Source organism: Musca domestica, unplaced genomic scaffold (assembly GCF_030504385.1).
Source record: "Musca domestica strain aabys unplaced genomic scaffold, Musca_domestica.polishedcontigs.V.1.1 135, whole genome shotgun sequence".
Classification (NCBI taxonomy): domain Eukaryota; kingdom Metazoa; phylum Arthropoda; class Insecta; order Diptera; family Muscidae; genus Musca; species Musca domestica.
Window position 1 is genome coordinate 341172 of NW_026712181.1, and position 14755 is coordinate 355926.

General features: G+C 34.5%; 1 protein-coding gene across 1 annotated transcript in view; it reads right to left on the reverse strand.

Annotated features, from left to right (window-relative positions):
• The window catches only part of LOC131800976 (protein serrate-like), a 103148-nt gene that overhangs the window by 72771 nt on the left and 15622 nt on the right, over nt 1-14755 (reverse strand). The window contains exons 2-5 of the mRNA XM_059118881.1: nt 12696-12813; nt 9420-9610; nt 1314-1368; nt 551-866 (exon numbers count right to left, since the gene is read on the reverse strand). Coding sequence (XP_058974864.1) covers nt 551-866; nt 1314-1368; nt 9420-9610; nt 12696-12813 — 680 coding nt within the window. The remainder of the gene's footprint in view (nt 1-550; nt 867-1313; nt 1369-9419; nt 9611-12695; nt 12814-14755) is intronic.

A 14755-nucleotide genomic window follows, 5' to 3' on the forward strand; every position in this document is an offset into this window, starting at 1 on the left:
TGTTGTTTCAGGTCTTCGCACAGCTCCGATATAACACTACCTCTCTATATACGATATTTTTATGATTTTAGCTACATTATTCACCGTTTATTTCAAGTTTCGAATTTGAATATGGTAATGGCTTATGACAAACAATGGCTATGTAAGTCCACGTCGTATAGACCCCAATATAACGGCTATATTCGGTATTCTTAAAATTTTAACACAATTTTTTAAGGATTTTATTTTTTGAAAATTTCCAAATTCTTTGCAAATGGTGGAGGGTTTTCAAAGTTTGGCCCGGCCGAACTTACTGCTTTTCAACTTGTTTCTCTTTACACCGTTTTTTTTCATATCGCTTTCAACATTTCTAGTTCAGGTCATTTCCTCCATTAAAGTCGGTTAAAGCAACAATAATAAATACAACATTATATTTCTTAATAGCACCCATGTGACACACTCAAGTAGCGGACTACCTCAAGTAATTATGATATGTATGTAAAAATATATATGACACTTTTGTTGTCTTTTCTTTTTATGTCATTTTCTCTACTTCGTTTCATTTACTTACTCGCATTCACCCGGCTTATCACATTTCCCATGGACGGGGTCACAGCCCAGTTTGCATATGGCCTTTTCACAATTGTCACCCGTCCAACCGTTCAAACAGATCTTTTCGCCCTGCGGCCCACAGTCGTAGTGACCAAAGCGATCGTTACGTGATCGGCAAAATGTCGTACACGTCGTATTGTAGTAGGTAGCTGCACACTGAACTCTGACACGATAGGTAATTCGGGCATTTCGACCGATATGATCCAATGTTTTCCATTCGGGCGATGGTAGGATGACGCTGGAGAATGATGTTTCTTCAATTAACCTTTCGGAATCTGGCGGGGATGTTGTTGTTCCAGTGAAATGGGTGGCACAATCGATGAAGTTAGTTGCAATGGATTTGAAAATGAAACACAAAATGGGTGGTATAGTCATGGCCATCATCATCATAGACATCGACATCATCATTGTTGTTGTTGTTGTTGTTGCAGTTGTTTTTGTTTGTTTTAGAAAATGGAAATTTTTTTGTATTGTCATGTTGTATGTTTCCAAACGAACACAATTTTGTTGTTTTGTGAAATTGGTTGGTTGTTGGGTGGATAGTTAAGGAGTAGCCATTGTTCACATGAATTTGCGATTTGTTTATAACAACCCAAGACGGAAGTTGGGGAAAATGCAATACCAAAAAATGAAAGAAAATAAATTACGAATTACGTAAAAAAACGATTTTTAATGATTTTAGATTTAAGGAAAAAATTAAAAAAAAAAAATAAAATACTCACCCGGATATGAAACATTGTACATATCTAGTGCTTGAAGAATTAATGTAAAGGATTTCTGGAAATAAAAAAATTAAATTTAAAATCATGATTAAATACAAAACTAGTAAAGAAAGTCTTAAAGTCGGGCGGGGCCGACTAGACACAATTTGGTCGTAAGAGCCAAATTTCATCCCATTTGGGCAAATATTGCACTTTTGATGCACAATATGCACGAAGTTATATATGGGAGCTATATCCAAATCTGAACCGATCTCGATAAAATTTAGCTAAGATGTTTCTGAGCTGTATTTGAGGAAATATACCCAAATATTGTTGTTACAGAGTGCATATTACGGCTGTGGAGGACAAAAATAACAAATCGGATGAACAATATATATGGGAGCTATAGCTATATCTGAACCGATCTTCACCAAATTTGACATACTAGCTTCTAGACTCAATTCGGTCGTAAGTGCCAAATTTCATATCATTTGGGCAAATATTAGACGTTTGGTGAACAATAAAAGTAAATCGGACCAAGTTATATATGGGAGCTATATCCAAATCTGAACCGATCTCGATAAAATTTAGCTAAGATGTTTCTGAGCTGTATTTGAGGAAATATACCCAAATATTGTTGTTACAGAGTGCATATTACGGCTGTGGAGGACAAAAATAACAAATAGGATGAACAATACATATGGGAGCTATAGCTATATCTGAACCGATTTCGATGAAATTTGGCATACTTATTTTCAGTCCTAATTAGGTTGTATGTGCAAAATTCCATAATATTCGGACCGATATTACGCGTTTGGCGGACAATAAAAGGCAAATCGGACGAAGATATATATGGGAGTTATATCTAAATTTTTACCGATTATCTCCAATTTCATTAGGGTTCGTCCTTGGGCCAAACAAATGATTTGTGTAAAGTTTCATTTGTATCGGGTAATAAATGCGACAGACGGATGGATGGACATGCATAAATCGACTCAGAATGTGATTCTATGCACATCATCAAAAGGAACTATGCGTCTAGCTCGTATCCTTTTGCCTGTTACAAACAAATGCATAAATACATAATACCATGACCACCTTGTGGTGTGGTTAACCATTCAAGAACTTCTATAGACAAAACAAAACTTTTAAGGCTTTCTATAAACGGAGAAGCCTTTCTATGACCTTAATAGAAGGAAGAGCTATATTCCAGGGATAGAAGAGATATCCAAGGTTTCCTATGGACAGAAGAGCTTTTCAAGGCCGAATTTGTTTTTTTTTCGATGGGAAAACGTTTGTTGTCCAGCAGTTTGTAAACAAACAAAATGATCGTGTTTACTTGCCAAAGAGGTCAGCTGATAATGTGCACATTCAGTTGGCCACAAGAACTCAAGCGCCAGCCATGCTGATGGTGTAGGCCGCCATAACAGACGATAGTCGCTTTCCGCTCGTATTCGACCGTGGCATCAGAAAAAATGCCGAATATTACCGCGAAAATATTCTAGAGGGTGTATCAAAGCTTTGGGCATGCAAACATTTTGGCCGCAGAACTTGGGCATTCCAACAGGCCTCAGCATCATCGCACTTAGCACGCGATGGTTACAAAATGAGATTCCTTGCTACATTTTCAGCGCACAATGGCCACCAAAATCTCCTGATACCAAACCGTTGGACTATTGTGTCCGGAGTATTTTGGAAAGCAATGTTGCCAATAATAAATACCAAGGTGTCGATCACCTCAAGCAAGCGCTTCGCCGGGAATGGGCCAAAATACCGCAGAGCAACATTCGGGCAGCGTGTGATTGGCCGTTTCATTGGCCGTTTGAAGGCCAAAATTCGTGCCGAAGGTGACCAATTCGAACAAATCTAAACTTATTCTAACATTTTATGCTATTTCCGACATTTTTTGGTTTCATTCAATGAAAGTTAAAAAAAAAAAAAATAAAAATTATGGCCTTTGACTTTGTTACAGGTTTTTTTTTTGTCTCACCCTGTAGAAAGGATAGTAGGAAAATGTTAACCTTTTACACCCTAAAGCCAAAATCCTCAATTTTTTTCAATGTGTAACCCTAGAAAGCAACTGTGACATCGATACCAGATTTCAGAAATCGAACTCTATCCTAATGTTACATTTTCTGGCATTTTGCACACTTGTACGTTCATAGTACGTATTTCCTTTCCTCTCAACTACAGATACCAACAGTGACGTACATATAAAAAATCAGAATTCCAACTCTATATCCTCAGCCAGTACCAAATTCAGTATTTACTTTTTTTCGTTCAACATACGCATTTTTATACCCTCCACCATACATAGTATGGAGGCTATATTAATTTCGTCATTCCGTTTGCAACTCATCGAAAGATAGGAAGCTAAAACTTTGCACCGATCTGTCTTATGTCTGCAGGCAGGTCAAGTTCGAAGAGAGGCTATATCATACCATGTAACCGCACCTCCGATATTCGGTATTTCCATGATTCCACATTTTTAATGGAATTTTCTTAAATTCTACACAGGGAGATCTCTGTGAGTACTTTACCCCCTGAAAGAGAATTGTCTATATAGGTCCACGATGTCGAGTAGCCCCCACACAATGGTGCTCCCTATATTGGGTATCTTAATGTTTTAGCCACATTTTTCAATGGAGTTGTCTCAAAACCCACACAGGGAGTTCCTTCTGAGTACTCTACCCTCAGGAAGAGAGTTGTCTATATAGATAACGGTACCTTCCTATATTTGCTATTTTAATGTTTGTAGCCAAATTTTTCAGTGGAATTGTCTGAAAATCCATACAAGGAGTTTCCTATGAATACTTTACTCCCTGAAAGAGAATTGTCTACAATGGTCTACGTTTTAGTAAGCGATCTTATTGCGCTACTCCGACATATTCGCCAGAATTGCGTTAAATTTCGTATTGGGTACTATAACCTATGAGGGAAAATTGTCTATGCAGGTCTACGTTTATTATAGCCCTCATACAACGGTACATCCCTTCATTTCGTATTTTGATGATATTAGCCATTATTCACCTTATTTGAAGTTCGGAATCGTTACTATAGCCCTTGACAAAAAATTACCTATGCAGGTTCAAGTCTTCCTATATCCCCTATGTAACGGTTCTCATTTGAGCGATAGTTTTTGATGGATTTTTTTTTTGAGAAATGTCAAGTTCCTTCCGAATGGTGGAAGGTATAAAAAAAAGTTAAAATATGCACATTTGAAACAATATCATATATCATCTTCAGATACCAACAGTGACTTTAATTTTAAATTTCAAGATTTCAGCTCTGTTATTTCCCTCTTTACCAAATTTAATACGACGCATATCCGAAACCAAATCCTTGTCTCAACCACAGACACCAACATGGAAATGCATATCAAATTTGAGGATTCTAGTTCTATCCCTTCACCCAATACCGAATTTAATACGATTCAGTACTTTTCATACAATTATGGTACAAATTTCCAAAACCAACTCCATATATTAATTCCAGATACCAACGGAGACCACAATATCGAATTTGAGGATTCCAACTCTATTCCTTCACCCAATAACACATTTGGTACCATTTAGTACTTTTCGTACAATTATAGTAAACATTTCAAAAACCAACTCCATTTCATAATTCCAGATACCAATGGAGACCTGAATATCAAATTTGAGAATTTCATAACCATTCCTTTCGTCCATTACCAAATTTGGTACCATTTAGAACTTTCCGTGCAAATATACGACGTATTTCAAAACCACTGCCAAATCTAAAACAAAGATACCATCAGTAATATAAAAATTAAATTTCAGAATTTTATCTCTACTCATAATGATGAAAGAGGATGAAATGAATCAAAAACATAAAATTTTCTTGATATAGTTGTCGCTATACGCGGGCGGTGCAGAACTTCATCATTTTAGCTGTAGAGCATCACACATTTTTAGGTTTTCGAATATGATGCTTAAAATATAAATATGATATAATCGGATATATCACTTTGTGATGTTAAAGAAAATCCTTGTAGAATTTCCTATATTTTTTATACGAATTTCTCTTTTACCTCTACAACAGCATCTTCAAATTACGATTATCATAGCTGTATTGCAACTTAAAATTATTGTTCTCAGTAGACACAAAACAATGATCTTGTCATTTTATTATCCCTGCAACTGGAGGAAGAAAATTATATTACAGATGCCCCAAGATTGTCTGGTAGATCAAATAAATGAAAGAACAGAACCTTCCACCTTCCCATCTTCACAACTTGGCGCTTGAGCAGTACTGAAAATAGCCCAAACGAAAAGTAGTTAAGCTAGCAGTCCAGTCTAGTGTTGCGTCTAGAGTGGCAACTTCCTCACCGGAGTTGCAACGTAAAAGTGTGTCGTTGCTGGCAGTTCTTTAGACTTTAAATGAGAATTTCCTGACTTCCAGCTGGTCAACAACGACGACGAGGATGATGATGACGACGAAGTCGTTGCAACTTTAATTGCTTTCGAGTTTTTTCTTTACGATTTTTCGTCTACATAGATTACAAGGTTGTTGCTGGCCGAGGAAGAAGACAACATTGGGAAATTTCCAATATTTTCATTTAATCATACAGTGTCCGACAAATCATGTTGCATCTACGCCATGGATCTAAGCCGTAAATCTTTTATCTGTCTATATCTAAATGCAGTGAAGGAAGGGATTTTTCTTGCCACAAAACAAGCACTGATTTTGGCGTAAGAGCGGTAAGAAGAAAAACAAGTAAAAAAGTTGTGAGTTCGACAGGACCGAACTTTGAATACCCTCCACCATTTGGTACAAAATTTGGCAATTTTCCAAAAAAAATCTATTAAAAATTATGTTAAAATCTTAAAAACCCCGAATGTAGTCGTATATTAGGGTCTATACGACGAGGTGGACCTGCATAGGCAGCATTTGTCATAAGCTATTATAATATTCAAATGCTTAACTTCTTAAAAAAATCTGTTTATAATAAAATACCGAGTATAGGGAGGTACAATACGTGGACCTACACATACAATTTTCTGGAATAGGCTGTAGTATCCATTACGAACTTCAAATACAAAATTTGAAATAATTCCGGTAAATAAAAATCATCAAAATACCGTATATCGGGGGTACCGTTACATGGGGCCTATACGAAGACGTGGACCTGCACGGACAATTTTCTGTCACAGGTAATAACCATTACGAACTTCAAATGTGAAATTAGAAACAGTTCCGGTAAATAATGTCGCTCAAAATTATTAAAATACCGAATATCAGGGGGTACTGTCATATGGAGGCTATACGAAGACGTGGACCTGCACAAACAATTTTCTGTCAAAAGCTGTAGTATTCATTACGAATTTCAAATACCAAATTTGAAACAATTCCGGTTAATAATGTCGCTAAAATACCGCATATTGGAAGGTACAAGATGATCTTTTGAAGGACTTCTGTGAACAGAGTATCTTTTTAATGAAGATTTTAAGAGATATAGAGAACCTTTTGAAGTCATTTGTCTAAAGAAGAGCCTTAAAGGACCTGCTGTATATCAAATGTATTCAAAAGGCCTACAGAAGGTCTTTTAGTCTATTAAAGACCTATTAACGAGTTTCGGTTTACAGAAAGCCAAATGTCTCTAGAAGACCTTAAACATTTTTATAGTTAATTTTTAGGGTCACTTTTTATGGAAGGCACTGTAAAGCTCTTGCCTCTGTAGAGGATAAAGAAAAACTTATCTATGTAATGAAGTACTTTTTTATCCATTGAATTACTTGAAATACTCTTCTGTCCATAGAAGACCTTGATACGTTGTTCTGTCCATAGGATACCCTGAAGAACTAACTCATACTCAGAACACCCTGGAAAGCTTTTCTGTCTTTGGAAGTCCTTGAAAGTTTTCCTGTCTCTAGACGACCTTGGAAAGCTCTGCTAAAACAAAGCGCCATTAAAAGGGTTCTGCCTATAAAATACTTTGAATCTGTCTAGTGAAGACTAGAGAAGCTCTTCTGCCTTTGTATACCCTGTACAGTTCATCAGACTAAAAATACTTAGAAAAGCTTTCCCTTCAATAGAATTCCTTAAAAAGTTCTTCTTTACATAGAAGACCTCGAAAAGCTATTCCATACTTAAAAGACTGTGGAAAGCTCTTCGGTCTATAGAAGGCTTCGAAAGTTATCATATCTATAGATACCTTGGTAAGCTCGGCTTTTTACTGAAAATATTTAAAATATTTGTGTCTGTAAAAGACTTTGAAAGCTTTTCTGTTAATAGAAGATCATGAAAAGCTTTCTTTTTAAGATCAATTCTTCTGCCCATAAAATACCTTGAAAAGTGAATCCGTCTATTGAATACTTAAAAAGTTTTTCTGACTATTGCAACAAGGTATACGTGCAGCTCTTCAGACGGCAGAACGTCTAGCAAAGCTTTTCCGTCTAAAGCGTTTCCATCTGTAGAATACCTTGAAATACTCTTTTGTTCATAGAAGACCCTGGAAAACTCTTCGGTCTATAGATGGCCTCGAAAAGTCTCACGTCTATAAAGGACTTTGGAAAGATATGTGGTCTGTAGTATATATTGGGTGTTTGGTGTCTGTAAAAGATTTTGAAAGCTCTTTTGCAAACAGAAGGCCATGAAAATTTGTGTTTTCATAAAGACCCCTTGAGAATTACTTCTGCCCATAAAATACCTTGAAAAGAGAATCTATCTAATGAAGACTTAAAAAGCTCTTATGTCTCTTGTAGGCTCTGTAAAGCTTTCTCAGACTATAGGAAGTTTACTAAAGCCCATCTACCTATAGAAAACCGAAGGCTCTTACTTATATAGGGCAACCTGAATAGCTCCTCTGTCCATGAAAAGCGTTTATAATTACCTTGCAAAGCTGTCCCGTTAAGAAATGCCTTGAAATGTATCTTTAAAAGCTGTTCTGTTTATTGTGTCCCTGGAAATCTGTTCTTTGATAGATGACATTACACAGGCCCTTTTTCTTTTAAAGTTCTTAAAAAAGTCCTATATCTGTACAATGTAATGAAGGAATCTTTTGTCTATAGAGTAAATGGAAAACTTTCGTTGTCTATAGAAAAGAAAAAAGTCCTTTTAAATTTGCCGTCTGTAGAACGTATTTAATATTATTGGACCTATACAAGACTTAAAAACTGTTTATATAGAATACTTTTTATGTTTTTCTAGCTAAGGGCCATTTACTTATTTAAACAGTTTTTTAAGAAGTTTTTTATTGTTTTTTTTTTTTTTAATAAGATATAAAAAAGCGTAAAATTACTTTAGATAAAAGCCTTTCGAATATTTTGAATACAATGTTGCTAATTGTAATTTTTAATGGTATAATCAATTTAGCTCGTTGTTTTCAGAACGACTCTCAACAATACTTCCTAACATCTTCATTATGTGCTCTTCCAATAAAGTTCTGACGAAGAACATAACAATATTTAATATTCCTTGCATTACTCAAATAGATTGTAAAAGGTAACCATAAAATTGTAATGCGGGTTTAATGACCCAGAAATGTTCCCAAGCGATTTACACTTTATTTCCATTTCTTACTTGTTCCGATGCATTGATTGCCTTTTATCCCTCCGCCCTCTATAGAGTATTTCTTGCCAATGATAGATATCTTTCTTATCGAATTATTTTTTTCCTCTTTAACAATTCATTTGCAATACTATCGGCAATTGCAGACTTTTTTATGGCCACCATTGAGACAAAGTCGTTTACTTTCGCTTGGCCATGAATATTAATGTTGTGTAATGGAAACACGATGTACATTAACAGCGGTTTAATTGTCCACCCATGAGCGGAGGTAGTGCCAACAATTTTATGGTGTAGTGATGTCAAAATGAAAAAAAAATTAACTTATTCTTATGACCAATCTTTTACCAGTCAAATATTGAGAACTAGATATTATTTCTAGAAATCGGCTTTATCTGATTTTAACCCAAAATACTATGACGAGAAAATTTAAACTTTAGGTTTGATAGTAAAGCATTGGGTAACCTTTAAATAAAGCGCCCCTTAAATTTTTTAAATCTGCTATTTTTTTTTTTAATTCAGAATTCTTTTTTTTTTTGCCTTTTGGCTTGGGATGTATTGATTTTTTTAATACGAGTAGTCGTTTATTCCACTTACCGTCCATCGAAATGTAAATGGCAATATCATGGCACCTCGAACCGGATCGCTGAGCACAAAACTGGAACCACCTAATATCCCCGTCGTTGTATTGCCAAACGAACATCCCGTTGATATACTGGGTGTACCTTGTTCGGCTGCTGAATACTCCTTAAGGCACAAACGAAATGCTGTTGAACACGGCGGACAACCTGGAAAAACATGAAGAGAGGGTACATTTGTTTTAAATCAAAAATGTAAAATGTTATCAATAAGAATCCAAAAATATTTCCAAGTTAAGATCGTCTGGAAAGGTTAATTCTCCGCCCATAATTGTCTGCTACGATTAGATAAAGCCCAATATATGAGACTTCGAATTTTCAATATTTTTAAAAGTTCATTCACAATCAAAATTTTTTGTATTTTGACATTGTTCTCAGTAAGAAAAAAAATCATTTCTGAAAACAGTTTTCAAGTCAACTATTTGGTTTAGCCAGTATTTTCAGATTTAAAGTAGTTTGAAGATTTTAAAAGCATGTTTACTTAATTAGTTTCTTATAATTTGATGTTTTTAATTCTATGAGGATATCCCCGGAAAAGGTTCAGTTCTTGGTATAGGCTCAGCATTTCAAATTTTCAAAAACAAAAAATTAAAAAGCAAGTCATATATAAGGTCGGCCACATCTGACGACCCTATAAAGGTCGGCAGGTCAACCCATCTGACAACTAAATTTGCTGTCAAAAGACCGATTGTGATTTGAAATTCAAAGAGAGTTAAATCACAATTATGCAAAAATTACTAATTTTATGGTCAAAGCCTTCCAGGGCTTATTAAAAAGTATCAGTCGTTTTCGACGACGGATATATACCCTCAGCTTATGTTTGATACTGAAACATATTTTGACTTGATTATTCAAAATGTTTACTCTTTATTGGGGCGGTACCGAAGAAGTGGCTCAAAATTTCTCATTTCGTATATGACCTAAATTTGATATAATTACTGCGACATATTAGGTTGGGACAATATCGACTACTTCCTCCCCTCACCTATATTTTTTGGAAAATGTTGAACTCTTGTGAAAGAGGTAGGGGAGAAGAAGAAAGGGTATTAAAACAGAAAATACAAATACTGATAAAAAGTATTGAGATGTGTAATCGATGAATTTTGGCAAAGATATTTCTGAGCTGTATTTGATATATTTCCCTGAATATCGTTGTTACGGAGTGCATATTACGGCTGTGGGTAACAAATATAACAAATCGGATGAACAATATATATGGGAGCTATAGCTATATCTGAACCGATTTCGATAAAATTTGGCATACTTATTTTCAGGCCTAATTTGGTTGTATGTGCAAAATTCCATATCATTCGGGTTGATATTACACGTTTGAAGCACAATTAAAGGCAAATCGGATGAAGATATATATGGGAGCTATATCTAAATTTTTACCGATTATCTCCAATTTCAATAGGGATCTTCCTTGGACCAAACAAATGATTTATGGAAAATTTCATCTGGATCGGGTAATAAATGCGAACTGTACTTTGTTTACAAAAATACATGGACAGACGGACGGACGGACATGCATAAATAGACTCCGAATGTGATTCTATGCAGATCATCAAAAGGAACTATGGGTCTATCTCGTTTTCTTTTGTCTGTTACAAACAAATGCACAAAGACATAATACCCTGACCACCTTGTGGTGTAGGGTATAAAAAACATTGAATGTTTGAAATTTGAAGAGATGAGTGCTTATTTCGTACTTTCTGAGAGATAATTATTAAAAATGTTGAACCGGAGGTACCATAAGAAGTGGTCCGACATTTTTTATTTGAAATTTTAAGAAAAGGGTGCTTATTTCGTTTTTTTCTGAGATATAATTATTAAAAAAAAATTGATCCGGAGGTACCATAAGAAGTGGTCCGACATAAATATATCTTCATACCAGATCTTGTATTGGTAAAAATATAGAGATGTGCAAAATTTGAAGATAATCGGACTTTCTTTATTTCACATTTTATAGGATTTATTTAAAACTTTTACCTTTTATGGGTGAGGCACCTGAAGGAGCAGGTTGATGTATCCCATCTCCATACCACATCTCGAGTTGTAGGAAATTTTAGCATGTGCTACGTTTGAAAAGAATCGTATGCTTATTTCGCCTTTTATGGTTATCCGAAGTTTTGACCAGTTGTAAGGAAGGTACCAGAAGTTGTAGTCCGTTATATTCATTTTTGATCCAGATCTTGTGTTGGTAAAAGAATTGGGATGTGCGAAATTTAAAGACCGCGGGACTCCTATTTCACATTTTATTAGATTTTTCAAAATTTTGACCTGTCGTGGGGGTCAAATAATATGATTTAAACAGGCAAGATCTTGTGTTAATAAAAACGTTCGAATGTGAAATTTGAAGACAGTCGGACTCTTATTGCACATTTTATAAGAATTATAATTATTTGAAAATTTGACACTAAGTGGGGGTGGTACTCGATGGAGTGGACCGATATTGTGCATTTTCCAACCCAACCTAGCACTGACAAAAATTGACAAAATCGAATGATTTATTCTCTTTCTATGACGTACCTTATTTGAAAAATACCAGAAGGACTGGACCGATATTGCCTATCTCTGAATTCAATCTAAGTTTGATAATATTATGATGTACCGAAGTTTAGATCAAATCGAATACTCTCTTCGAGAGGTATCTGACGCTAGATCGACTCCAAATGCCCGGAAACGGATTTGGTCCAAAGAGACCCAAGGTCTAAAACCTTTATTTCTATGATTCACGTTTTGGCGTATCTAATGATAGGGTATATATCAGCCATATGGCTGAGATCTGTTATCTTTTTTCTTTAGTGTCTTACAATAAAATTTGATGAAGAATATTTTTGTCTCTGACGTAATCCTTCTAAGATGATGGGTTGTAGGAGATTTTTGCATAAAATCGCTTAAAGTATTTTACGGCAAATCATTTTGTAGATTATTTTGAAATGCTGCGATTCCGTTTTTACCACTTCACCATCCGAAAATTTCCCAAAGTGTGTTGAAGGGGAAACTTGACCCTCTCTATTTTAGATAATTTTCGATATAAACTTTCCCAACGCCAATACGGTGTCTTCTTCATTAGCTCTACGTTCATAATTTGCTGGATTTCCCCCGGGATCCAGCAACGTATTTTTCTCATCAGTCTCAAATAATTCTGCCCTAACATATTAGCACTTGTTTGAGACCATTACCTCAGCTAATTAAAACATAAAAATAGAATATACAATTTATTTTCACTTACCTGTTGTTTTTGTACTTCTTATTTCTAAAGGAACACCACAGCAATAACCCGATAATAAATGGTTATTTGTATTTGAAATTTCTAATATTTCTAATTCAAAGTTACCAATGGCTGTTATCTGCAAAAGAAATAAAAAATTGTTATTTAGGAAAATTAATTTTAAATTAAAAATATTTATCGAAATCATTAAAATAATTTCAAAGTGACATGACGCCACACATGACTGCAAGGACTTAAATTAATGTGCATTCTTATCTCTTTGGAAAACATAACCTCACTATCATCCCAACAGGTTTCTGAAAATATGACAAGAATCCTTCCATTTTTTTGTGCGACTCTTACTTATCATTGTCCATTATCCTCCGAGAACTGTCAGGGTTATGAGATAAATTGTCGTCTATCCATGTGACAGACAAGAGTCAATAGTCAATGCATGTATTATGCAGGTATGTATGCAGCGAACTGCAACATGTTACATGTGGATTCATTAATAAAACTTAAGCATACATGAATTGGTTAAGTGGAATTACAACAACGAACGAATGACAATCTCCCAACATGCTAAGAGGCAAACATATAGACCGACAGTCAGTCAGTCAGCTAGCCAGTGAGTGGTGTCACTGTTCTGAGCAGTGACAAGTAGTAAACTCGATTACAAGGAATTTTAGGAATAATTTCAGTAAAAATATGATTTAAAGATATAAATGTTTTCAGTGACAATGAAATGTTTAAAATTTTACAAATGTCAAAAATCTTGACTGGATATTATAAGTGATGCCACAAAAAAAAAAAAATAAAATTAAAATTAAATTGAATTAAAAAAAAAATAAATAAAAACGGTTAAAAAATATTAAAATTGCAAAACTAGTAAGTTCTACCTATTTTTGGCACGGAGAATGATTTTAGATTTTAGCCGATTATAGGACTGGCTAAAGTTTTTCGAAATTTTATTTAAAATTTGAAGTTTTTAACCAATTAACAGTTTTTCAGTTTCTGCCAACTGCTAATTTGAAGAATAACTCTTTATGTAAAGAACAATGTATTATTTTGTAATACCCTCCACCATACCTTCATAATATTTTTCAAAAACCAATAGTTGGGTGGATTTTTTAAAGAATATTTTTTCAAGGACCAATAGAGGTATGGATTTCTTAAAGAATATTTTTCAAGGACCAATAGATGCGTGGATTTTTTAAAGAATATTTTTCAAGAACCATTAGATGTGTGGATTTTTAAAGAATATTTTTTCAAGGACCAATGGAGGCGTGGATTTTTTAAAGAATAGTTTTTCAAGAACCAATAGATGTGTGGATTTTTTAAAGAATATTTTTCAAGAACCAACAGTGGCGTGGATTTTTTAAAGAATATTTTTTCAAGGGCCAATAGAGGCGTGGATATTTTAAAGAGTATTTTTCAAGGACCAATAGAGGCGTGGATGTTTTAAAGAATATTTTTCAAGAACCAATAGAGACGTGGATTTTTTAAAGAATATTTTTTCAAGGGACAATAGAGGCGTGGATTTTTTTAAAGAATATTTTTTCAAGGGCCAATAGAGGCGTGGATTTTTAAAGAATATTTTTTTCAAGGACCAAGAGATACGTGGATTTTTTAAAGAATATTTTTTCAAGGGCCAGTAGAGGCGTGGATTTTTTAAATAATATTTTTCAAGGACCAATAGATGCGTGGATTTTATAAAGAATATTTTTTTTAAAGAACCAATAGATGCGTGGATTTTTTAAAGAATATTTTTTCAAGGACCAATAGAGGCGTGGATTTTTTACAGTATATTTTTCAAGGGCCAATAGAGGCGTGGATTTTTTAAAGAATTTTTTCAGGCATAAATAGAGGAGTGGATTTTTTAAAGAATATTTTTTCAAGGACCAATAGAGGCGTGGATTTTTTAAAGAATTTTTTCAGGCATAAATAGAGGAGTGGATTTTTTAAAGATTTTTTTTTCAGGCATAAATAGAGGAGTGGATTTTTTAAAGAATATTTTTTCAGGCATAAATAGAGGAGTGGATTTTTTAAAGAATATTTTTTTCAAGGAACAATAGAGACGT